The 27955-nt window shown below is 42.5% G+C and overlaps 1 protein-coding gene across 6 annotated transcripts; it reads right to left on the minus strand.

Moving 5' to 3' along the window:
• Positions 1–342: 342 nt before the first annotated feature.
• On the minus strand, positions 343–26860 carry LOC124116442. Of its 6 annotated transcripts, XR_006858113.2 has the most exons (9): positions 22577–23032; positions 20744–21108; positions 17277–17843; positions 16149–16222; positions 14071–14128; positions 12248–12300; positions 11458–11497; positions 7196–7307; positions 343–861 (listed from the first exon to the last, which is right to left on the minus strand). XR_006858113.2 is itself a non-coding variant. In XM_048393470.1 (8 exons), the coding sequence occupies exons 2-8, from the start codon at positions 21102–21104 to the stop codon at positions 779–781; spliced, it is 1308 nt and encodes a 435-aa protein (XP_048249427.1). In that variant the 5' UTR covers positions 21105–21108; positions 26410–26860; the 3' UTR covers positions 343–778. The 6 variants fall into 6 exon arrangements, 5 of the variants coding, with proteins under 5 accessions (XP_048249427.1, XP_048249428.1, XP_046333734.2 ...); XM_048393470.1 differs by lacking the exons at positions 11458–11497; positions 22577–23032 and adding an exon at positions 26410–26860; XM_048393471.1 differs by lacking the exons at positions 11458–11497; positions 22577–23032 and adding an exon at positions 23677–23695.
• Positions 26861–27955: the final 1095 nt, after the last annotated feature.

The following is a 27955-nucleotide window of genomic DNA, read 5'->3' on the forward strand; positions in this document are numbered from 1 at the left end:
TATATAGCGACGTCAATCTCATTAAAATCAGATCTTAGTTCTCGCTACCGCTAAACAAAGCTTTGTTTAGCGGTAGCGAGAACTAAGATCTGATTTTAATGAGATTGATAGCGACGTACATGTACGTGCATGTGTGTGTGTGTGTGTGTGTGTGTAGGTGTGTGTGTGGCTGCGTGTACTAGTCCGGACTGATGCCGATCTATAGTGTTAACCCAGTGATATACCATGCTGCAGTTTAGCATGAATACCCCACTCAGACACAGTATACTTGTTTTAGCCCCTTAATGCCGAGCGCCAGACAGGGTAACAACATGTACCATCTTTGAACGTCTTTTGGTATGACGCGACCGGGAATCGAACCCCGAACCTTCCGCTCTCCGGGTGGACGCTCTACCACTAGACCAAGGAGGCGGTCACAATTTGTAATAACAATAACTTCTTATATAAATTTAGATAACATACACATATCTGATATCGAGCGTGATAGATATATCCCCACCAGGGGTTTGGCACATGACTGGGCATTAAAACATTGCTGCCGTTAATTGTGCTGTCTCGCACATTCCAATGACACGAATAGTCCGAGAGATACTTTACCCATGTTTGATTTGATTATGCAATACCAGTGCTGACCTGACACGAATGAAAAGTTTGACATCTTTCCCTGATAAACCTTCATTCATATCCCAGTCTCGACCCGTGATCCAATCTGCATGCCCTCTGCCAGTGACCTCCTTGGGCCTCTGGCAGTCTTCTTCTCACTCAAGAACAGAAGTATTTAGTTCCGCAGCAGCTTCTTCCTAAGTCTCTCGAACATATTCCGACTTCTTTTCTTGGGTTTGTCATCCCCTGGATTCCATTCTGGATGGAATAAAAAGAAATTACAGCCACTAGACTCTATAACTAATTTCTATAACCGAGGATGTATACACCAGATCCCCTGCAACTGTGGCCATCAGTACATTGGAGAAACCCTCGGACCCCTCAACACCGGACTCTAAGAACATCAGAACAACAAACTAAACCTGAAATCAGCTATTTCAGAACATATCCCCAAGAACCAAGACCATAACATCATGTGGGAAGCAACGAAAGTCCTGTCTACCATCAACAACTAGCTTACTTACTTACTTACTTTGGAGATTTAACGTGCGCTTTCCGACTGATGCGTATTTCGCACACGGGCCCGGCCAGGCCATTTAATGTGTTTCCGAAAGGGGCGAAAGTGGTCTGTGCAACCCAAGAGGGGGGTTTTAGGGGTTGCTTATATAGAATTCGGGAATTTTGAGATTTGGAATAGATGCCGATGGGATTGGGGAGGAGAACTAAGGGAGCTGGGTATGGTGGATGTTTGTTTGTTTATGTGATTTTGAATTGGTAGGTTATTGTGTTTTTAGATGCGTTTTATTAGTTCCGTTTTTATTAAGAATACGCCTAAGGCCTTGAAGTTTTCTAGTTTATTTTGTGGGTTTAGTATTGCTTCTAGAGTTAGAGCCTTGTTTAGATTGAGGGTGGTTTGTAATGCGGTTCGATGTGTTAGGTAGTGTGTGCAGTGGATGAGTGCGTGTTCTGGGGTTTCTGGTTGTTTGCAGTGTGGGCAGTTACCTGTAGTGTGTTTTTTAATTTTTTTTAGGTGGTTATTTAGGTTGGTGTGTCCTGTTTGGAGTTTAGTGATTACTCTGTCGATTTTTTTGGATGGATGGAGAATTTTTGGTTTGGTTAGTGGTTTGCTGAGCACTTTTTTGATTTGGCTATTTGAGTTTAGATATAGGTTATGCCATTTTTTGGTGATTTTTTGCTTGTTTACACTTTTAATTTCTGATTTTGAGATGGGTAAGTTTAAGCTTATTTAAGGGATTTTGAGGGATAGTTTAGCTGCTTTATCGGCGTTTTCATTACCGTATATTCCTACGTGGGCGGGTATCCACAAGAAGGTTATTTGTTTGCCTGCCTTAGTTAGGTCGTTGGAGCTTTTAAGTATTTGATTTATTAATTTAGGTCGGTTTTTGGTATTTTTGTTTTGGAGGGCTTGCAGTCCACTTAGGGAGTCGGTAAGTAATAGGATTTTTTTTTGTTTTTTGGACAACAGCTAGCGACAAAGAAAACTACATAAAGCCATTTACATCAGGAGAGACCAGCCAGCCATGAAACTTGACCAGGGAACATATCTGCCTTGTACTTGGGACTTATTGCTTTGATCTTTGCCAAGTATCTACCTGGCTTCAATTTGCCTATTGCTATTTCTATTCTTTTACCTATTAGTGCTAATTACCCCCCGGCCTCCATTATCCAGTGATAATTTGAGTTTTGGCATCCAGTAGTCCATAACTATCAGCGCTAAATTCTGTAAAGTGTTTGCCTCCATTGTCTATTGCTAATTGCCTATCAGCACCAATTATCTGTTGGCTTTTCTTGTTAAGTTTCCACCTTTTGTTATCTTATTACTTTTGTTGTTCTTACATGTACATATAAACGCTCTCTGTCTCAGAGCATTCATTTAACTGATTAAGGAGTAAGCTTATACTCCGAAACGTTGTGTTCATCATTATGAATCGTAAAATAGCCTACGTTGGGCAACTAATTGCCACGTATATTGGCCTGGCGGCGGTCGTGGTCATATCAGCGGTAGTTGACATTTGGGTCGGCGGCAGTAGTCCCCACAATGGTTTCACTATTTAGGACCAGGTGGTGGTAGTTGCTTTGGCCGCCGGCTACCTGGGGCCAGGTAGTGGTAGTTGCTTTGGCGGCCGGCTACCTGGGGCCAGGTAGTGGTAGTTGCTTTGGCCGCCGGCTACCTGGGGCCAGGTAGTGGTAGTTGCTTTGGCCGCCGGCTACCTGGGGCCAGGTAGTGGTAGTTGCTTTGGCCGGCTACCTGGGGCCGGATGGGGGTAGCTGACTTCGGCCGCCGGCTACCTGGGGCCAGGTAGTGGCAGTTGCTTTGGCCGCCGGCTACCTGGGGCCAGGTAGTGGTAGTTGCTTTGGCCGGCTACCTGGGGCCAGGTAGTGGTAGTTGCTTTGGCCGGCTACCTTGGGCCGGGTAGTGGTAGTTGCTTTGGCCGGCTATCTGGGGCCAGGTAGTGGTAGTTGCTTTGGCCGCCGGCTACCTGGGGCCAGGTAGTGGTAGTTGCTTTGGCCGCCGGCTACCTGGGGCCAGGTAGTGGTAGTTGCTTTGGCCGGCTACCTGGGGCCGGGTGGGGGTAGCTGACTTCGGCCGCCGGCTACCTGGGGCCAGGTAGTGGTAGTTGCTTTGGCCGCCGGCTACCTGGGGCCAGGTAGTGGTAGTTGCTTTGGCCGCCGGCTACCTGGGGCCAGGTAGTGGTAGTTGCTTTGGCCGGCTACCTGGGGCCAGGTAGTGGTAGTTGCTTTGGCCGGCGACCTGGGGCCAGGTAGTGGTAGTTGCTTTGGCCGGCTACCTGGGGCCAGGTAGTGGTAGTTTTGGCCGGCTATCTGGGGCCAGGTAGTGGTAGTTGCTTTGGCCGCCGGCTACCTGGGGCCAGGTAGTGGTAGTTGCTTTGGCCGCCGGCTACCTGGGGCCAGGTAGTGGTAGTTGCTTTGGCCGCCGGCTTCCTGGGGCCAGGTAGTGGTAGTTGCTTTGGCCGGCTACCTGGGGCCAGGTAGTGGTAGTTGCTTTGACCGGCTACCTGGGGCCGGGTAGTGGTAGTTGCTTTGGCCGCCGGCTACCTGGGGCCAGGTAGTAGTAGTTGCTTTGGCCGGCTACCTGGGGCCGGGTGGGGGTAGCTGACTTCGGCCGCCTATCTGGGGCCGGGTAGGGGTAGCTGACTTTGGCCAGCAGCTGTAGCTGGAGAGACCAGCCAGCCATGAAACTTGACCAGGGAACATATCTGCCTTGTACTTGGGACTTATTGCTTTGATCTTTGCCAAGTATCTACCTGGCTTCAATTTGCCTATTGCTATTTCTATTCTTTTACCTATTAGTGCTAATTACCCCCCGGCCTCCATTATCCAGTGATAATTTGAGTTTTGGCATCCAGTAGTCCATAACTATCAGCGCTAAATTCTGTAAAGTGTTTGCCTCCATTGTCTATTGCTAATTGCCTATCAGCACCAATTATCTGTTGGCTTTTCTTGTTAAGTTTCCACCTTTTGTTATCTTATTACTTTTGTTGTTCTTACATGTACATATAAACGCTCTCTGTCTCAGAGCATTCATTCACCTGATTAAGGAGTAAGCTTATACTCCGAAACGTTGTGTTCATCATTATGAATCGTAAAATAGCCTACGTTGGGCAACTAATTGCCACGTATATTGGCCTGGCGGCGGTCGTGGTCATATCAGCGGTAGTTGACATTTGGGTCGGCGGCAGTAGTCCCCACAATGGTTTCACTATTTAGGACCAGGTAGTGGTAGTTGCTTTGGCCGCCGGCTACCTGGGGCCAGGTAGTGGTAGTTGCTTTGGCCGCCGGCTACCTGGGGCCAGGTAGTGGTAGCTGCTTTGGCCGCCGGCTACCTGGGGCCAGGTAGTGGTAGTTGCTTTGGCCGGCTACCTGGGGCCGGGTGGGGGTAGCTGACTTCGGCCGCCTATCTGGGGCCGGGTAGGGGTAGCTGACTTTGGCCAGCAGCTGTAGCTGGAGAGACCAGCCAGCCATGAAACTTGACCAGGGAACATATCTGCCTTGTACTTGGGACTTATTGCTTTGATCTTTGCCAAGTATCTACCTGGCTTCAATTTGCCTATTGCTATTTCTATTCTTTTACCTATTAGTGCTAATTACCCCCCGGCCTCCATTATCCAGTGATAATTTGAGTTCTGGCATCCAGTAGTCCATAACTATCAGCGCTAAATTCTGTAAAGTGTTTGCCTCCATTGTCTATTGCTAATTGCCTATCAGCACCAATTATCTGTTGGCTTTTCTTGTTAAGTTTCCACCTTTTGTTATCTTATTACTTTTGTTGTTCTTACATGTACATATAAACGCTCTCTGTCTCAGAGCATTCATTCACCTGATTAAGGAGTAAGCTTATACTCCGAAACGTTGTGTTCATCATTATGAATCGTAAAATAGCCTACGTTGGGCAACTAATTGCCACGTATATTGGCCTGGCGGCGGTCGTGGTCATATCAGCGGTAGTTGACATTTGGGTCGGCGGCAGTAGTCCCCACAATGGTTTCACTATTTAGGACCAGGTAGTGGTAGTTGCTTTGGCCGCCGGCTACCTGGGGCCAGGTAGTGGTAGTTGCTTTGGCCGCCGGCTACCTGGGGCCAGGTAGTGGTAGCTGCTTTGGCCGCCGGCTACCTGGGGCCAGGTAGTGGTAGTTGCTTTGGCCGGCTACCTGGGGCCGGGTGGGGGTAGCTGACTTCGGCCGCCTATCTGGGGCCGGGTAGGGGTAGCTGACTTTGGCCAGCAGCTGTAGCTGCTTTCGGCAGCGTGGTAGTTGCCAAGCACTGGTAGCGTTTAACGCCTGCAGCGGTAGCAGCTAATCGCCGCTGGCAACGGTAGCTTTTCATATACCCAACTAGCAGCTTGATAGTTTGTTGGCCCGTGCCTCTCCTTTTGCATCACGCGATAAATTCTCTTCCTAATTTGCATATAGTTTTTTGAAGATCAAATAAAATATTTCATTTGAAGTTTTGTTGCAGCTTAAATGACAATCAACTCTTTTTTTCTAATCTGCATAACACAGGAGGGAAAGTGAGTAACCTTTTAGAACACCGTATTGTCTGCAACAGATTGTGATATCGAATAAGCAACATTTGAAAACAGGCTTGATGTGCGAATGTAACTGAAATAATTAACACAATTAATAATCGACACAATTGTTGGTGACACTTCTATGTTCTTAAGACGAGTATTAATATATCTAATAGATCAAATACAATCATGGGTAAGTCAAATTATGATTGAGCAAGAAGATTGAATGGAGACACATTTAACAACATTTTAAATATATACTCACACGCAAAAGAAACGCAAATAGGTAACAAACACGGAACCATAAATTGATACGAGTTTTAGCATGTAGTGAAGCCTGATGGTGTTATCAATATTTTTGGATGCATTTTGGAAGCCCCGAGTAAAAACGCAATATAAAAAACGAATCGCCAAAACGCACAATTTCAATGAATATGTGGGTATCATGCACCCATTTCTCGCGGTCACCACACCTCGACAAGATCGGCAGATTACCCGTCAACACCAGCGACATCCGTTCCTAACTGCAAGTGAAAGTGTTCGAAAGACCATAGGAACACATAATCGACACATTAGCCGGGACACTGTGATATGACGTCTCCATTCCAACAACCTCAGATGTCGCCGACCAGCACGTCGTCCTGTTCTCCAACCACGGCATCGACAAGCACGACTTCAGTGGGCACAGGGTAATCGCAATTGGCGTCATCGTGAGTGGTCATCTTCTCTGATGAAAGTCGCTTTTGTGTCTCCCATGCAGACGGAAGAGTCAGAATTTGGCGGCGTCGAGGTGATTGTTTCGCTGACAGAAACGTTGTGGAAAGGGATCCATGGGGTGGACCTAGCGTCATGATATAGGCAGGGATTGGACTTAATGCGAGACTTGGTCCCATGTGCTTTCTGAATGTTGGTCAAGGTCGGGGACACGGCGTCACTGCTCAGCTGTATATCAAGCAAGTGATCAGACCCAACGTTGTTCCATTTTTTGCACAACATCAACAACACATTTTCCAGCAGAACAACGCTCGTCCCCATGTTGCCAGAGCTACTATGGCCTTTCTGCAACAACACAGCATCCTTGTTCTACCGTGGCCATCCCTCAGCCCTGATCTGAACCCCATCGAACACTTGTGGGATGAGGTTCAAAGGCGTCTGCACAATGTGCGCCCAGTCCCTACAACTGCCGATGAACTACGCACAGCTGCTCTGGATGTGTGCAGGAGGATCCTTAGGGCCTTCACAAATCGTCTGATCCACTCAATGTACAGGAGATGTGTTGCAGTGATCAATGCTAATGGTGGTCACACCAGGTATTGACTGACATTTTGGGTATTGACCCGGAACTGTGTAAGCCCTTAACATTTGAAAAAACAATTGTCATCTGCCTTTTAATCCATTAAACTGTCTTCAGTCAAATCTTTGTCAATCTTGCCCTATTAGTATTTCTTGTCTTTACTGTTGAAAAATAAATAACATGTATACTGCATACTCGACTTGCGTTTCTTTTGCGTGTGGGTTTAAGTTGACCAAATCCAAATATACCACGTGTTTTATTGAAGTTTGGTCTCCAGACGAGCCCACCCCTATTCCCGTACACAGCTGTGTCATGATGGAGATCGTGGGAAGACACAAAGTGGGGGCGACCTCTGTACTGCTGAAACAGACAAAATACACGATTATCATCTGCGGCAAATATCAGGAAACTGCTATGTGGAATCCTCTGTAGGTAATATCTTACTGTGATCTTCTGCAGAGAGGAGACGATTTCATTTCCAGAATAGTCCATGTTGGAGCAAAGTTCATACATACATGCATGAACGCACACACGCACGTACGCACGCACACACACTCACACACATGAAAGCAGATATATATAACCTTTTAACCTTTGAACATTTTTTGGCCAAAGAATGTAAAATGCCGCGAATGGGTGTCCTACCCGCGTCGGGATGGTGGAAATAAGTAACCATAAACATGTACAGATTGCTCCTAACACTGTTCATGCTGAACATCGGCACTTGGAATACCAGAGGTGCACTGTACAGACGCCAGTTGAAAACATAGCTAACAAATGATTCATGTTCTCCAGAACTATAAAAAAAAAACAAAGAAAAAAATCGATTATAGTGCCCTTTGGGCAGAAGGCATGCTTCAACGGAAAAAAACTCAATCAAGCCCACCAAGGCTAAAATCGAACAGAAAAGACAAAGAATTGCCTCACCAGAGTCGAAGACACAAGAGAATAGAAGACCACAAACCAAATGGGAGAAAGGAGTCTTCACCACAGACTTCTCCCAAGATGTTAATAAGATCCCAACAACTCAAGATATTGCCAAAGAGCTGAAGGTTATGTTGTTGTCAGGGAAATCCTTACAGAGTCAATTGACATGCCCAAAAGCATAAACGAAATCAAACTAAAATGGGCTACCCCCAAGTAGCTTAGTAATGTCAGGTGCGCTTTACAACTGGACAAAAAATCAATGACGACCGGTTTTATCAACTTGTCTGTCCAGCTCAAAAGAAAATCGCTCAACCAACAATCCCGTCGGCGTTCAGGATAAAATCAATGTGCACAACCAACACACGAGTACTGATACTCACATTACTAGGCCAGTCAGTCCCAAACCACCTTAATCTAGGTGGTAAGGACATAGAAACTATGCCATACAGGAAAAGGCCACCCCAATGCACAAACTGTATGCTCTATGGACATACAAAAACATCATGCAACCATCAACCCAAATGCAAAACGTGCTCCCGAGTTTATTGCAAAGAAAACGGCAACACGTGGTTAACAAACATGTAGAATATGAAGAAAACAGATGTAAAAAAACCCGGAACGTTTTACGGGCAATTTCAGACACATTTTGGGGCACATCGAGGGGCACTCAGCTGGACCTCTACAAACCACTTGTCAAAATTAGACGATGGTTGTGAGGCCTTTCACTCAGCATCACATAATGTCTTGAGCCGCCTCGACAGAATACAATACAAAGCCACGATATAATGCTGGCCACAGGTGCAGCAACAGGTACATCGCTAGAAGCACTACAAGTAGAAACAGGAGAACTCCGATTGAAACTAAGAAAAGAGCAGTCAATATTATCGTTCTGGGGACGAACATCAAACCTTTCAGTGGAAAAGATATGGCAAGACAAAACACCCGAGATGAAGCCGCAGCTCGGAAAAATCCCTCACTAAAGCCCTCTGGGATATTAGTACGAGAACTCATACGAAGTGACAATTGTGATGACATTCAGCCACCAGAAATTGACTACAAAGGATTACACTCTCCCTGGACTTTAAGAACTCCCAAAGTTGACACCCCTTTAACATCAGAAGTCACTAAAAAAGAAAACCCAACCCAACTACGATCAGTAGCTATCACTAAAATTCAAAGTACCTGGGCCCACATATACACTGATGGATCCAAGAATCCCACCAACAACAGTGCTGGTTACGGGATCCATATCCACAGCTCCAAACCCCAGGCACATTCGATCCGCTTGCCTGATGGTCAGTCAGTATTCACTGCTGAATTGGAGGCAATTCATCATGCACCGGAGTCATACCGGAGTTACCGGAAGCAAAGGCAGTCATCCAATAAGACTCGCTAAGTGCACTTCAAGACATCAGCGACAAAAACTCAAACTCCAGGCCAAACACAGTTAATAATATTCTATACGAAGATACAAAACTATCGGACCAAGAGAAACAGGTGGAGCTGTGGGTCCTTTCTCACATGGATATTCATGGAAATGGAAAAAACCCAGGCACACTGGCGAAGCTGGCTCTTGACAAAACGGAGATACTGTCTATTCCCTTCAGTAAACTAGAGATAAAAATCAAAATCAAAGCCCTTATAGCCCAAAGATGACAAGCCCAGTGGGACTCAAGTAAGATCGGCAGATGGCTATACAAAATGCAACCCTAGATCCACCAATAGCCATACTCATACTCAATTGAAAGGAAAGTTGAAATTGCCATCTCACGCCTCAGACTCAGTCGCAAAAAGCACTATGACAAGGTATGTCCATCTTGCAATCAACCTGAATCCATTGCTCACTTGTTACTGGAATGTCATAACCATGCCCCACCCCGGGCTCGGCTAAAACAAGAATTACAGTTAGATCCGCAATCTGTCGTAGATCTGCTAAAGCCAAGAGATACAATAGCGAAGGCCAAACTAACTCTATTTCTAAGATATAAACAGAGCAGTCAAAGATAAAAATGAAATTATATCAATATACGAAGAAAGAAATGAAATCAATTCAAAAACATAAAAACACTATGAATACCAAAAACTCGCAATAGATGTGTGTACCCTACTCACACACAGGAGTCCCAAAGAGGGACAGGTCAGCCGAAATCGCTGAGGCAGAAGGCGACCTCTTAAACACTTAAAGCAACAATAACAAGAGTTTGGATCATAACCATGGCGCGTTTAAGGTTAGTAGAGTATGTAACATCGCAGCGAGGCACACTACATGTTCTTTTTGAAGGTTACTTGTATAAAAAGACCACCACTCGACAGACTTGTTAACACTGGAGATGCATCCATTAAGCCTGCTACTGAAGCAATCTAATTAATATCAGATCTTAGTTCTCGCTACCGCTAAACAAAAATCAGAGCGTCGCTAATCAGATCATGAAAGTGACAGTCGGAATGTGAATTCTAATCATGCAGCTCCGAAAACTTTAAAACGGTGTATTCCGAACGATAGTTACGGGCTTAACGACTGAATCTATACAATCTAGACCATATATTAGCCATTCGAGAATGTTCTTTTGTTCAGGTTTCAAATTTATAAGCGAGAATTTGTCAAAATATGTTTCGAAACGTAGTCGCCAATTTGAAATTAGTGCCGTAAAGCAAGAGAAAGCTGCCTTCTGATTGGCTAGTATCAACTTCTTGTCAGTAATTCCATTGGTCGGTCAGGGTTCGCGAAAGGTCGGTCTGACGTGACCCGTAATGGGATGTCCTCAGATCTTTGTTTAGCGGCAGCGAGAACTAAGATCTGATTTTAATGAGATTGGCTGCTGAAGTGAAGGGCTGCTACTTCCACTTCAGCCAAGCTGTGTGGAGAAAGACACAGGCTTTTGGCTTAGCACTACAAAGAAGATCCCCATGTGAAGCAATGGACACGGCGAGCTGCGCCACAGCCACACCTCCCTCTTGAACTAGTACAAGACACCTGGTTGGACGCAATGGATGAGACACCTGAGGTTCCCTGTGCTTAGGGCTTCAAAGACTATACCCAACTGCAGTTCCTGGATGTTGCAGGCTTCTATGCAGGGTTCGAGTAAACAAAGACTATTCAGAGACATTCAATTCAATTAATTAATCACTGCTACTGCCAGTGCTAATAAAGAATTTTTAGATATTTATAAAATGATATGTCTTTGTGTGCATATACTTCACATAAATAAAGTACAAGTTTACCTTTCTGCAGTATCTTATATATACATGTATATATATCTGATATGTCCAAGACAGAACATAATGGTAATTGAAAAACACCAGCGCTACTTTGCACGTAATGTTAAAACAAATCATGTAAGATCTCCGACCGTTGCAACTCTTCAGACCCTGGGAATGTGGACTATGACATCTATGACTGACAAACTGAAGCCGATGTTCCTTGGGAGGTTGAGTAGAAGCAACCACAGATATGCCCTGAAAAAGGTGTTCTTTTTCAAGTGTGACAGGCAGTGACAAAAGTAAGTCTGTAACACATGATCTACTCAATGTAGCAAAAAAGTATGAAATATGGACCACAATAGTTCACTTAATGAATACTTACCAGTTTCCATCCAAGGATGTGTGGAACAAAACCGTACAGACTGAAATAACAGAACATGAAACTGCTCATTGGCACACGAGTCTGCGAGATCACCCTGATTTCGAGATCACCCTGAATTGAACAGATTTGGTAAACTTCACAGGAAGCTTGTACCACATATACTGTGGAATATGTGTATTTTGTACAATATACCAACTAGACCAATGTATGCACTTGTGAAGCTAGGAACACTACCTATAACGCCTGGACAGTGTTTAATGTGTGATGAGGAGTGCGATGACATGATAAAGCACCAACTGCTATGTTGTACAGCTTTAGCTGATGCAAGGAACACCCTCTATGAACATCTATTTGACACTTTAAACCTTGAACAATACATATGTATTGAGGACTGTGCACACGACGAAGTAAAATTTGTGACACTAAAATAGGTGGTATAAACCCTATTGTAGAGGATATGAGCCCTGACAGCTGGGCTGAATTCATATCTTCTGTATCACGAGACAATGATCTATCTGTAGACAGTATATCTCATACCAGGATCAAGACATGTAAATATTCAATTTCTGTGCATGTTGTTCTTGGAAATCATTCATTCATTCATTCATTCAATACAAACACATGTACATACATACGCACGCACACATACATACAATCATACATTGTATTATAATGCTGTGTAAAGATATCACAATCGATATATCTTAAAACATAATTAGTCACAAAACAAAACATCTAACATAATCGTCCATTGAGATCCAAGATAAAATTTACACAAACATGTACTTACCTCCTGGTCATCCTGTTGTGACAGGAAAACTTGGCTTTTTATATCCTCTAGACCTAGACAGTATTAAATAAGGTCCCTTAAGTTAACAAAATCACTGTGATTAAATGGCAATAAAATTTGGTTATAATATCCCGGAACGATATATATATATATATATATATATATATATATATATATATATATATTTTAAAATATTTGGTTGTAACAGAGACACGTGACATCGAATAAGTTTCTTTGTTCAGCTGCAGACGATTGGGATATTGTTCCTTTGTGTGGATATTCACGGATACATTCCTCGAACAAGGAAGCTGCCTAAAATTATACACATAAATTTGGTAGGTTGTAATTATGATATTCGCATTTTGTTTTCCTTCATTTGCAGTAGCATTGGACAGATTCATTCTTGTTCTTGTTTGCGCGATAGACGTTGTTTTCACAAGTCTTTTCCTTTGTATATTACAGTCAATTTGTAAAATGTGATTCTCTCAGGCAATTTATAAAAAGTGTAAATATTTCAGTCATTTTGACTGAAAAATCTGCCCATTTCTTTAACAGATTGACCAAAATTGATTACGACGATCAATAGGGCCTAAAAACATCACAATAGCTTATTATGTAGGATTAGTAGCCAAGCAATATAGAAATGTACTTTTGATCGTAACATTTTCGGTCTCTTGGTGATGATATTAAACAGAAAATGTCTGTCATAATAATAAAGATGTTCATATTTTTCAGTCAATTTGTAAAATAACTGAATATTCAGGCGTTTAATAAATTTCCTAAGTGAAACATTTGCACATTTTGACTAAAAATATAAACACGATAAAATAAGCAATGCTCAGGAGAAATATTTACTTTGTGTTGCAAGTCAAAATAGTGTAAATGAAAATCGCACGATTACCAAGCAAGTGACTAATCAAAACTTCGTCACTATTACCGATGCTACCCACAAAGATACTTACATTTCCTTAATATTTCCAAAACTGTATTTCATTTTGTTGATCAATGTGACCATACGCCCTTATACTATCAATAAAAGTGACAAATGCGCTTACGAATTGCACAGCACAGGTTGCGAACTAGTCTAGGTTTCTGCTATATCATCCGGGTACTCACGGGAAAAAACAATAACAAAGGCAACAACCAGTCCCGGGGAATTGCTTTAGATCAGTGCCCCGCGAAGCATAACATATGGTAACTGGGGATAGGTAAAACGAACATACAAATGACAACATATCTTGCAATTTTAATAAGAAATCTGTTCACCAGAGCAAATTTTACTTTAACCACAATGTCAGTAATATTTATGAGAATTATGCGACGTATGCAGGCTTTACTAAAATTGTTTATGTTAAACTTGTTGTAGTTTACTTGTTTGTTTTCTGTTTAACGCCGCATTCAGCAATATTCCAGCTATATGACGGCGGTTTGTAAATAATCGAGTCTGGACCAGACAATCCAGTGATTAACATCATTAGCATCGATCCACGCAATTGGGATACGATGACTTACATCAACCAAGTCAGCGAGCCCGACCACCCGATCCCGTTTGTCGCCTCTTACGACAAGCATAGTCACCTTTAACGGCAAGCATGGGTTGCGAAAGACCTATTCTACCCTATTTGTGTTGCATCAATAAGTACATATAACATGTCAGGGCCAGAGAACAACCCGTCTCAATTATCCGCCGAAACAGATTGGGCGTTAAAGGCAAAATACGGAGCTGCCCATTTCGTTTTACTTTAAGGCCTTCAGTAATGACTTTATCATTCCTACAAATATGTGTTGGGTATCCACGTATGTTGATGGATTAATATACTTACTCTTGGAGATGTTAAATATGTCATTCTTCATTTGAATGATTTCCCGTTCTTCTGCGTCCTGTAAGGAGCAACATAAGTCTCAATACATACAACCAACACACAGACATATGTGTAACAGCAAGGTAGTATCTAGACATACAACCAACACACAGACAGATGTGTAACAGCAAGATACGTATCTATACATACAACCAATACACAGTCAGATGTGTATCAGCAAGATACGTATCTATACATACAACAAATACACAGTCAGATGTGTATCAGCAAGATACGTATCTATACATACAACCAACACAGAGACAGATGTGTAACAGCAAGATACGTAGCAACACACAGACAGATGTGTAACAGCAAGATAGTATCTATACACACAACCAACCCACAGACAGATGTGTAACAGCAAGATACGTATCTATACATGCAACCAACCCACAGACAGATGTGTAACAGCAAGATACGTATCTATACATACAACCAACACACAGACAGATGTGTATCAGCAAGATACGTATCTATACATACAACCAACACACAGACAGATGTGTAACAGCAAGATACGTATCTATACATACAACCAACACACAGACAGATGTGTAACAGCAAGATACGTATCTATACATACAACCAACACACAGACAGATTTGTAACAGCAAGATACGTATATATACATACAATAAACACACAGACAGATGTGTAACAGCAAGATACGTATATATACATAAAACCAACCCATAGACAGATTGTAACGGCAAGATAGTATCTAGACATACAGACAAACACAGACAGATGTGTAACAGCAAGATACGTATCTATAGAATGTCATACAACCAACACACAGACAGATGTGTAACAACAAGATACGTACCTATACACACAACCAACACACAGACAGATGTGTAACAGCAAGATTCGTATCAATACATACAACCAACACACAGACAGATGTGTAACAGAAAGATTCGTATCTATACATGCAACCAACACACAGACAGATGTGTAACAGCAAGATTCGTATCAATACATACAACCAACACACAGACAGATGTGTAACAGCAAGATACGTATCTATACATGCAACCAACACACAGACAGGTGCGTAACAGCAAGATAGTATCCATACACACAACCAACACACAGAGAGATGTGTAACAACAAGATACGTGTCTATACGTGCAACCAACACACTGACAAAAGTGTAACAGCAAGATACGTATATATACATAAAACAGATGTGTAACAGCAAGATACGTATCTCTACACACAACCAACACACAGACAGATGTGTAACAGCAAGATACGTAAATATACATAAAACCAACACAGAGACAGATGTGTAACAGCAAGATACGTGTCTATACATGCAACCAACACACAGACAGATGTGTAACAGCAAGATACGTAAATATACATAAAACCAACACATAGACAGATGTGTAACAGCAAGATACGTGTCTATACATGCAACCAACACACAGACAGATGTGTAACAGCAAGATACGTATATATACATAAAACAGATGTGTAACAGCAAGATACGTATCTCTACACACAACCAACACACAGACAGATGTGTAACAGCAAGATACGTAAATATACATAAAACCAACACAGAGACAGATGTGTAACAGCAAGATACGTGTCTATACATGCAACCAACACACAGACAGATGTGTAACAGCAAGATACGTAAATATACATAAAACCAACACATAGACAGATGTGTAACAGCAAGATACGTGTCTATACATGCAACCAACACACAGACAGATGTGTAACAGCAAGATACGTAAATATACATAAAACCAACACATAGACAGATGTGTAACAGCAAGATACGCGTCTATACATACAACCAACACGCAGGCAGATGTGTAACAGCAAAATTGTATTTCAAGCAGGGATATTATCGAAAAAAGACATTAATACAAGGTGTGTTATGATTTGGTTATATGATGTATACGAAGGGTTAATGTCTCGGGGTAAATTCTTGGTGTTTAAAAAACATGTGTATTTATAACCACCGGTTTCCAAGCAATATATGAGTATACAGAAACGATGTGATCGCAATGCCCTACCTTGGGCTTGGACAACCAGTTACGGAAAGTACTCGCCCCTGAACTTCTTGTCATGACGCCTGCAGGGAGGTCTTCTGTATCGATATTGAAGGAAAGATGACCAAATAGTAATATGTTAAACTAAAACTTATAGCCAAAATGGATAGAATTATCATTAAACCGCCCGCATGTTATCAGAAATGAGCGAGCCAATGCAATTTGATAATGCCCTCATATTGCTTGACAACGGGCCATTATCACGCCCGTTGTTAGGTGACGTCATAGGATAGGGATAGGTGACGTCACGTTGAATAATGACGTCATCTGGTTTGTTCTATGACGTTTCCATATTTGTAAAAGTAGGTCAGTGACATTCGTGTTGATTGCAGAAAACCTTCAAAACCGAAATTGTTGTTTCTTTTTATTTGATAACAAATTCTATCCATTTCGCTATAATAACGGTAACGCTTTTTTGCAGACATTTGCAGAAGCCCTCGGTTAATAAAAGTTAATAGAAGACCTCGGGCTTCTAGATCTGCAAATGATAATGCCCTGAAAAATAGCGTTACCCTTATAGTTACTTCGTTTTAAATACAAGTAAGTCTATTGACAGATGAATTGAAACTTGACGCCACCAATGATAACCGCTGAGTTTGTTCAAGGCGTTCGAATCCGGATGCTAATACGGCCGCTTCAGTTTTATGTAGATGTGTTTCGCCATTATTAGATATAGTCGAGTGAAAGTCATCAATATATGTGAGAAAACGATGTGAAGGAAAACTAACAGGCGTGTATTTCAACAAAGTTCCTCAATATTAAACCTTATGTTCAACGTTGCAGGAACGGTTTTGAAATTTACTTACATTTTTTTCTGGTTTGTTTTGAATTTCCTCAAAACATATATGAATGTCAATGCAGTGCTGACGGCAAAGTTTATGAAGACTAGTGGCTACCCCAACTGACATATAAGATGTTAATAACACACTCGAGAAATCAGGTCTGTCAGAACATGAAGATATAGTTATGGAATTCTGCTATATGAAATGAATGTAAGGAAATTATATTGAAAGTGTACATACAATGTCATTATTGTTGTTAAGTAAAAGGACCCTTAAACTATATATAAATGTATATAAAGTTCATGCCTACCAACGCTGATCCTGTCGCATCTGCAGATAAGGCGTTTGTCGTCTCCAAACATGTCATGAAAATGTTGAAACTTAGGCTGTAGGGCCTCTACTGCAGCAATGTCTAAATCCTTCTCTTTGATAATATTCCATTTCTTTTGACTCGAAATCGCAGGGTTCTTAAGGTCTTGATAAAAGCGGACAGGTATAGTTTTGTTATGAAACATAAGCTTTGCAATGCGACTTGGATCGATTTGTGTGACAACTGTACATGCTGCACATTGTTCGCGGGATCCGCGAGCCAATTCCCGCATAGACTTCGACAATCTCCTTCCAAGATCGGGGTTAGTAGCTTTAATGAATTCAGTCACACATTTTATGTTTTTCTTTGGTGATGTTGTAGAAAGGATCTCAAGAACACGTTGGTTCCTTTCTCCATGGAACTCGTATTTCTGAATGTCCTCCTCGTCAGAATCACTAAGGAGGTCATTCTGAGCCATGACGTCGAGCAGAAGTGTCCCCCTTGTGTTCAGACATGCCATCAGTTCCTGATGATGATTGGAGAGTGCAAGGTCGAAGTTGTGAGGACCTGTTAGAGTATACAAAGGCAGATTCAAACAACACTCACAACTGATTGGGACAGGGCTGTTCAAGTCGTCTGTGGTGCCGCAATACGCCGTGCAGGTTGTGTCCCTTATTCTCAGATCCGAACTGACTAGGATGAAGGGTTTGTTAGTACCACACCAATGATTGTGGCTTTCACCAAAGAGGTAAACGTGTAAGACTTTTCTAGCCGTTGATGAAACTGAAATACTGCTGAAGAGACGTCAAATCCAACTCATAATGATAAATACCACCGACAAATAACAAGGGGGTTAATGAAAAGATAGTGAAGATATAATGACGATAACGTACGTAAAATTAATTTCGGGCGAGTAGATCATTATCTAGTGTGTCCACCTTGTTAGGTGATACTTGCACGACACCTTTATGGCAGACGTTTTGATTAACTTATGGTTGCCCTTGGTATTGCCCGCCATTCTGCCTGAAGAACTATCCCAAGCTGGCCCACATTGGCGGGTCTCTGGCGTACACTCTCCGCCCGTGAAAATCCCACAGATGCTCACATATAGAATACTAAACGAGCTCCCGTGTAATACCAATTTTATGAAACGAGTGAATAGTTCTGGTATCTGACGAGCGAAAGCGAGTCAGATACCACAACTATTCACGAGTTTCATAAAATTGGTTTTACACGAGAGCGAGTTTAGTATTTTATTTATTACTTGTCATTTATAATGTTTTTAGAATTATACTGTTGAGTGTAAATAGGCTGACGCCTACACGATCCATGGCATAATCCAATTGAGTTTCACAGAATAATACTTCAAACACGTCAAAAGTTGAAACGTATGAATTTAATATCATACAATGGTCCAGCTTTAGAATTCAGGCGTTCGTCCCACAAAATTATCGTAGTGCTAAGGCTATCACAACTCACATAATTTAACTAAGACTAACGACTGTCGTTGCGCTAGAGTACGATCGCCTTGTGGAACGGGGCCTTGCACATCAAAGTTTACAATCACGTCACAATACCCGATGACGTAATTTGTGGAATTTTGTTGCAAGATCCATCGGCGAAACAATGCCATGTGACGTCAGCCTAGCAACAAGGTTGCTGGGGTCATCGAGTGTGCATAAGCTCCTCCCAGTGATCTATCATCTCCACACACAATGTCGTTGAATACGCCATGGGATGTTGAGAGCTTTCAATATTTGTTCGTGAAACGTGTTCCGAGAGTACATAAGCACGCGTTTTGGTATTACACAATGTGTAATAAAGCTGTATGTTTATTAAACGGGTGATCTCTTCACGGGCAAGTAATAAACCATGATACCACCGCCTTCATACCGATCATGATCAAGAATTGGTTGCCCTGGCATACCGATCGCCGCTATGTCGACAACAACTCTGTGCAACGGAGCCTAGCTAAAACTTGATGTAAACATGGTGTAATGCCATTGGCGCAAAGCCCGTCCCTTGTGTTGCCGAGCCCATCCCAATGTTTGGCGCCTGTGGCTAGCTGTTAGGGCCACACCCTACACGGGACGCCTTGGTTTCAGGCGTGCTGCATAGAACCGGTATATGTTGAAATTCGCTTTCCTGTTATTGTACGGAATTCTGTATTGATAACAGGAACAGATTTGAATCAATTGCGGAGTGCAATTAATGGAATGAGACGATCTTGTCAAGGTGCTGTTGCCACGTCCAGTTCTCATTGCAATTCAACATTACGCCATTTTGTATGTTCATTGAGACACTGTCTCGGAGCTATTGTAAGCGTGTTCTTAGAAATTCCCATCTCCCATTTTCTACTGCTGCTAAAATATTTGATTCAAAGATTGCTCTTGTTCTTTTATATGGCTCAGAAATTTGGGGATGAAGAGGTTCAGAGTAATTTCTTTAAAAATGTTCTTTCTGTTGGTAAAAGAACATTAACAAATGCAGTTCTAGGAGAGCTGGGAAGAACATCACTGTGTGTACACTATTACAGTCGTTGTATTAAGTACGGGTGTGGTATACCTGTTACCATATGTTAAAAGTATTTGGCGAAACTAACTGGGTTTCTTCTATAAGACAATTATTGTTTCAAATTGAGTTTTCACATGTGTGGTTGTCTCAGGATTGCAGTGATATGAAATGCTTCATGGTTATATTCAAACAACGATGTAAAGATATAGAATTCCAAAACTGGCATTACAAAATCTCAAATTCTTCTTTCCTCAATGTTTATTCATCTTATAAATCACTACTCGAACCAGAAAAATATGTATCTACTTTACCATGTGAAAGATATCTTCTTAGAGCTATATGTAAATTCCGTTGTTTAAGCCATAATCTAAATTCACAGAAAACTCGATTTAATACAACCACAGAGTCATCGTTTAGTTTATGTATGAAATGTAACCGCTATGAAATAGAAAATGAATACCATTTTCTGTTAATTTGTCCTTTGATAAAAATAGCAGAGTAAATTTAATTCCAAAATGTTACCATGTGCAACCATCTGTCCCTAAATGTATCAGTCTTCTATCTACCAGAAATGATTGTGTTATTAAAAACCTGTCCATATATTTAAAAAGACATTTACCTATGTAAATACAAATGTCAAAAAAGATGAACGTTTGCTGTAAGAAAATTTGTACATGTGCATAGTATATATTATTCCTGTAAATGAACTCTGGGCCATGTGGCCTTCATTCATGAATAAACTTCAATGAGTGATTGTGAGTTCCCTATATGCGCACATACTAGTACATTATGTGAAATGTGTTTAGACGTATTGTAAATGTACTCCTCAACACCCGCTACATTCAAATTATTTGTTCCCTTAATTTCTGTCGGTAGTAAATTGTCAGTATTACATAGCCAGTTGATGTGAAGAATACCAAAACAATATAAAACACATTGTCAGTTTCCTCTACCTGTTTCAATTTCAGCATCATTGTCAGCATCTGAGAGAGGTTCGTAATCCGGTATATCTTCGCAACTTCCTTCAGACATGAAGGCCCCCATCAGCCTGTCTTCAGACCCGAGTAACTCCTTCTCCAGAATCTTCATCTGATCTTCATTTAAACTATGGAGGTTTGCTCGGCTGCAGGAGAGCCTGACTCTTTCCTCCAGCAGCTGAAGGCCATACTGAAACACCCGCTCAATGGCCTGGCACTGTAGAGAATCTGGGACAAGGCTTTGTGAAGTGAACAGCAGCTCGTGTACGATATATTTGACATATGATCCCCGGATCCGCACGATAGGGTTTACCCGAATTTGTGATAATGTATCCATGTATCTGGAAAGCCAAGTGAGGAATAAACAAACACCTAACAAATCAAGTATGGTTGAGGACTTTTTCTGTAGAACTCTAAACCGATGGTGCGTAAATGTATCGATGATTTTGATTGTGGACACCGTCACCATTGATCAAGGGAGGTAGATACGATGCAGTGACTTAAACATTTGGTTTAAAGCGGCGTAAAAAGTAACTCAATCAATCGGGTATTGGATATTTGTTTAAAGAACCCAGTTGTCAATGTTGCTGGCATCACAGGCATCCGCAGGCCCATCATTTATGTGTCGATACAATCAATCCGTGGCATGGTAAAAGGACCTGATGTAATAAACTCTTTGTAGGTTAATGATGAAATGTTTTATATGGAAGCAAAACATGTATATAATGGCTTCTTTTTCTTGATGGGACGCATGTAGCTGCTATTTAAAAGAAGTTATGAATGACAGTATTTCCTTTCTTTGCAAATGTTTTCTGAAAAGCAACAATTAATGAGAAGTCAAGCGATATTCAATATCAGGACTGTTGTGTGTGTCCCGGGTTTACCTTCATATTCTCACGTAATGCCACGTGCATGGCCCCTGTCGAGTTGTCCCTATTCCCGGATACATCATCACAGAGGTGTTATTGGATTTGGGAGTTCTGGGAAGTATATGTATTTAATCTCCTGTAGACCAAACGAGGATGTGTAAGAAAGCGTTTCCCCTCACCTTGCAGCATTTCATAATTCCATTGTGTGAACCATCGTATGTTTACAGGTTAATAAAGGCCAAAGTCCCATGTTTCCAGTGTAATTCAAGTACACGTTTGTTCCCCTTGACGGCGTACATGCACAGCAGACACTCTCTGACAGCATTAAACAGCATGGGTGTGCCCACCCTTCATACTATGTAACAAGACTAGTGGGTCATGATATCATACCTTGGAATAGCACATATAAACCCGCCCTTCCGGCTTGCAGTGACATAGAACACACATAAGGACACATCTACTTGGTGAATGAGTTGAGTGATTTCAAAACGGAGACATAACAAGCCTTCTCACATTGTTTCGATGTTGGTGACAAATGAACACTTTAACACCAAGGCTACGAAGAGTGGCGGGTTTATATATGCTATTCCAATGTATGATATCATGACCCACCAGTCTTGTTATATAGTATAAAGGGTGTTTAATGTTGTCAGAAAGTGTCTGTTGTGTATGTACGCCGTCAAGGGGAACAAACATATACTTGAATTACACTGGAAACAAGGGCCACCTCAATTCATACATATGTACTCTGAATAATATGTCACAAAACTTCGTCCATGACATGCTTTTCTATGTTACAATGAGCTACACCGGCATTTCAGAATTCCAACACTAGTGTCTAACCAGAATGTACATGACATAGACTGCATGTTAATATAACATGCTACATATATCCGTCCCCTTGAATAGCCGCCCACCCTTGCACCAACCATATACTTACCCCGGCCACTGTATACGCCTGTGGAATAACTTGTCACTCTGTCCGTCTGTGTGGTAAGTGTAACCCGAGCCTCAGCACTAGGTATCGGCTGATCTCAAATATGTGTCATAGGTACAAAAGCTCCGCACAAGAAAAAATTTTGAATGGGCGTCAGTGACGCCCAATGTATATATACTTCATACATGAAAAAGAGCTTCATTTGTTAATACAGCTGCGTCGTCACACTTGGGAATCTTCTGTTATAATAACCTCTCTAGGATGCTGAAGCAAGATCGACTGTCAGTTATCCAACGTTGACAAATTTCAGATGGGCAGCATATTGCTCAATACCGTCACGTCTCCCGTACACAGATAGGATCAGCCACACCCATGTCATATATACCACCGTCTAGACGTATATACTGACCCCCTGACCAGGGTAACACTTTCAATAAAGTTTTATAAATAGGCATTAAATGAACCAGACCCTACATACTTTTTATCTCTTATTGATAACCCCAGTATTTAACGCAGGTTCGTGTCACCACGTGAGTCCAATGTTTGAAGCCAGTTAGATGTGTCTATTGATTGAAAAGCGGTGAACAGACCTCCATATTGTTGTTATTGAGGGTGGTTGGTGCGCCCTCTCCTGTGCGTTGTTCTCAGTTAGTATCTACTCTTGGTGTCAGTCGATAGTCTTCTTACCCCCTGTCACCCCTACTGCTATATCTATACCACGGCTGTGGGCTGTACAGATAGGATGGTCACACGTTCTTGCTATGATGTACTCGCTTCCCAACTCCCGACACCTGACTAAGCAACGTGTGCTATTCCAGAAATTATTCAGGCAGAATACAATCATCGATCTCTGGCAGAATTAAATAGTCTTAGTGGTAAGTTCGTTTTAAGGAACGTATCTCATTGCCCGTTCCAGAGGACATGATAGCGTTGTAGTAACCTAACTTTTACCGTAAATATAGATTTTTGATATTTGTGGGGTTAATATCGCATGTTGGTGGGAATATGAAGCATACCATCGAGAAGAACTGTGACCTCATAACAGCGTGAAGATAGATAGAAAGGTCTGAAAAACGTAGAGCTCAAGCAACATGGATACGTACGGATACTAGTCTCTCAACTACGTGAGAAGGATTCACGGATACACCTCCTTGAAAGTGATCTGAAAGACAATATTAGTAAGCTAACATGTAAAACCAGTGCTACAGACGGAAAAATAGACTCAGTAAAGCCCCCGCTGATCAGAACTGTGAGGTCCTGTGTTCAGACAGGAAATGAGGCCCGCAGTGTCCTGATCAGAACAGCAGAGACCAACAAAGCTAAGACTCCAAGTGTTGTGGCCATTACTATTCACCACGAGAGGAACACTATTAGGGACAACACTGGGACAAGTGTACAAGTCCTACTCAACATGACAGTGTCAGCGATGACCATAACAGGGATGTTGGATATGATGACCAACACGAAGACCATGCTCGGAGACCTGAGATATTTCGACAGTGAATGGTCCAGAGCTTTTAGAGGTGTTTCACCAAAATTTTAGGCAAAACGGTTTTTGCTATCGTATGTAAGGGCGGATAAACCACTTAAAACGGTGCAAGATGCCATATGTGAATATGCGTCCATGTGTCCATGTCAGTTACGTTCCTTTGTTGAGACACTGGGAAGGCTACAGCCCTACCTACACACTGAAAGTGAACACTGAGAAGGCTGCAGCCCTACTTACACACTGAGAGTGAACACTGGGAAGGCTACAGCCCTACTTACACACTGAGAGTGAACACTGGGAAGGCTACAGCCCTACTTACACACTGAGAGTGAACACTGGGAAGGCTACAGCCCTACTTACACACTGAGAGTGAACACTGGGAAGGCTACAGCCCTACTTACACACTGAGAGTGAACACTGGGAAGGCTACAGCCCTACTTACACACTGAGAGTGAACACTGGGAAGGCTACAGCCCTACTTACACACTGAGAGTGAACACTGGGAAGGCTACAGCCCTACTTACACACTGAGAGTGAACACTGGGAAGGCTACAGCCCTACTTACACACTGAGAGTGAACACTGGGAAGGCTACAGCCCTACTTACACACTGAGAGTGAACACTGGGAAGGCTACAGCCCTACTTACACACTGAGAGTGAACACTGACAGCAGGACAGCAGAACAATTTACTGAGAATGAAAATGTCTGGACGCCAAATGTAAGATGTCGGGAATGGATACCACAGTCACACAGAAACAGCAATGGCGCACGCTAACTCATCTAACATGATCACCAACACGAAGACCATGCTCGGAGACCTGAGATATTTCGACAGTGAATGGTCCAGAGCTTTTAGAGTTGTTTCACCAAAATTTTAGGCAAAACGGTTTTTGCTATCGTATGTAAGGGCGGATAAACCACTTAAAACGGTGCAAGATGCCATATGTGAATATGCGTCCATGTGTCCATGTCAGTTACGTTCCTTTGTTGAGACACTGGGAAGGCTACAGCCCTACCTACACACTGAGAGTGAACACTGAGAAGGCTGCAGCCCTACTTACACACTGAGAGTGAACACTGGGAAGGCTACAGCCCTACTTACACACTGAGAGTGAACACTGGGAAGGCTACAGCCCTACTTACACACTGAGAGTGAACACTGGAAAGGCTACAGCCCTACTTACACACTGAGAGTGAACACTGGGAAGGCTACAGTCCTACTTACACACTGAGAGTGAACACTGGAAAGGCTACAGCCCTACTTACACACTGAGAGTGAACACTGGGAAGGCTACAGCCCTACTTACACACTGAGAGTGAACACTGGGAAGGCTACAGCCCTACTTACACACTGAGAGTGAACACTGAGAAGGCTGCAGCCCTACTTACACACTGAGAGTGAACACTGGGAAGGCTACAGCCCTACTTACACACTGAGAGTGAACACTGGGAAGGCTACAGCCCTACTTACACACTGAGAGTGAACACTGGAAAGGCTACAGCCCTACTTACACACTGAGAGTGAACACTGGGAAGGCTACAGTCCTACTTACACACTGAGAGTGAACACTGGAAAGGCTACAGCCCTACTTACACACTGAGAGTGAACACTGGGAAGGCTACAGCCCTACTTACACACTGAGAGTTAACACTGGGAAGGCTACAGCCCTACTTACACACTGAGAGTGAACACTGGGAAGGCTACAGCCCTACTTACACACTGAGAGTGAACACTGGGAAGGCTACAGCCCACCCTTCATACTATGTAACAAGACTAGTGGGTCATGATATCATACCTTGGAATAGCACATATAAACCCGCCCTTCCGGCTTGCAGTGACATAGAACACACATAAGGACACATCTTCTTGGTGAATGAGTTGAGTGATTTCAAAACGGAGACATAACAAGCCTTCTCACATTGTTTCGATGTTGGTGACAAATGAACACTTTAACACCAAGGCTACGAAGAGTGGCGGGTTTATATATGCTATTCCAATGTATGATATCATGACCCACCAGTCTTGTTATATAGTATAAAGGGTGTTTAATGTTGTCAGAAAGTGTCTGTTGTGTATGTACGCCGTCAAGGGGAACAAACATATACTTGAATTACACTGGAAACAAGGGCCACCTCAATTCATACATATGTACTCTGAATAATATGTCACAAAACTTCGTCCATGACATGCTTTTCTATGTTACAATGAGCTACACCGGCATTTCAGAATTCCAACACTAGTGTCTAACCAGAATGTACATGACATAGACTGCATGTTAATATAACATGCTACATATATCCGTCCCCTTGAATAGCCGCCCACCCTTGCACCAACCATATACTTACCCCGGCCACTGTATACGCCTGTGGAATAACTTGTCACTCTGTCCGTCTGTGTGGTAAGTGTAACCCGAGCCTCAGCACTAGGTATCGGCTGATCTCAAATATGTGTCATAGGTACAAAAGCTCCGCACAAGAAAAAATTTTGAATGGGCGTCAGTGACGCCCAATGTATATATACTTCATACATGAAAAAGAGCTTCATTTGTTAATACAGCTGCGTCGTCACACTTGGGAATCTTCTGTTATAATAACCTCTCTAGGATGCTGAAGCAAGATCGACTGTCAGTTATCCAACGTTGACAAATTTCAGATGGGCAGCATATTGCTCAATACCGTCACGTCTCCCGTACACAGATAGGATCAGCCACACCCATGTCATATATACCACCGTCTAGACGTATATACTGACCCCCTGACCAGGGTAACACTTTCAATAAAGTTTTATAAATAGGCATTAAATGAACCAGACCCTACATACTTTTTATCTCTTATTGATAACCCCAGTATTTAACGCAGGTTCGTGTCACCACGTGAGTCCAATGTTTGAAGCCAGTTAGATGTGTCTATTGATTGAAAAGCGGTGAACAGACCTCCATATTGTTGTTATTGAGGGTGGTTGGTGCGCCCTCTCCTGTGCGTTGTTCTCAGTTAGTATCTACTCTTGGTGTCAGTCGATAGTCTTCTTACCCCCTGTCACCCCTACTGCTATATCTATACCACGGCTGTGGGCTGTACAGATAGGATGGTCACACGTTCTTGCTATGATGTACTCGCTTCCCAACTCCCGACACCTGACTAAGCAACGTGTGCTATTCCAGAATTTATTCAGGCAGAATACAATCATCGATCTCTGGCAGAATTAAATAGTCTTAGTGGTAAGTTCGTTTTAAGGAACGTATCTCATTGCCCGTTCCAGAGGACATGATAGCGTTGTAGTAACCTAACTTTTACCGTAAATATAGATTTTTGATATTTGTGGGGTTAATATCGCATGTTGGTGGGAATATGAAGCATACCATCGAGAAGAACTGTGACCTCATAACAGCGTGAAGATAGATAGAAAGGTCTGAAAAACGTAGAGCTCAAGCAACATGGATACGTACGGATACTAGTCTCTCAACTACGTGAGAAGGATTCACGGATACACCTCCTTGAAAGTGATCTGAAAGACAATATTAGTAAGCTAACATGTAAAACCAGTGCTACAGACGGAAAAATAGACTCAGTAAAGCCCCCGCTGATCAGAACTGTGAGGTCCTGTGTTCAGACAGGAAATGAGGCCCGCTGTGTCCTGATCAGAACAGCAGAGACCAACAAAGCTAAGACTCCAAGTGTTGTGGCCATTACTATTCACCACGAGAGGAACACTATTAGGGACAACACTGGGACAAGTGTACAAGTCCTACTCAACATGACAGTGTCAGCGATGACCATAACAGGGATGTTGGATATGATGACCAACACGAAGACCATGCTCGGAGACCTGAGATATTTCGACAGTGAATGGTCCAGAGCTTTTAGAGGTGTTTCACCAAAATTTTAGGCAAAA

The sequence above is a fragment of the Haliotis rufescens genome, unplaced genomic scaffold (assembly GCF_023055435.1).
Source record: "Haliotis rufescens isolate VD_foot unplaced genomic scaffold, xgHalRufe1.0.p SCAF_12, whole genome shotgun sequence".
NCBI lineage: Eukaryota > Metazoa > Mollusca > Gastropoda > Lepetellida > Haliotidae > Haliotis > Haliotis rufescens.

What these genes read in the sequence shown, in the direction of transcription:
- LOC124116442 (XM_048393470.1), bottom strand. Translation starts at nt 21,104, where the DNA reads ATGGATACATTATCACAAATTCGGGTAAACCCTATCGTGCGGATCCGG. An exon ending in ATGCGACAGGATCAGCGTTG is followed by an intron (nt 16,223 to 17,276) that starts GTAGGCATGAAC and finishes ATATCGATACAG; the next exon opens with AAGACCTCCCTGCAGGCGTC. An exon ending in CACAACAGGATGACCAGGAG is followed by an intron (nt 7,308 to 12,247) that starts GTAAGTACATGT and finishes TGTCTGTTTCAG; the next exon opens with CAGTACAGAGGTCGCCCCCA.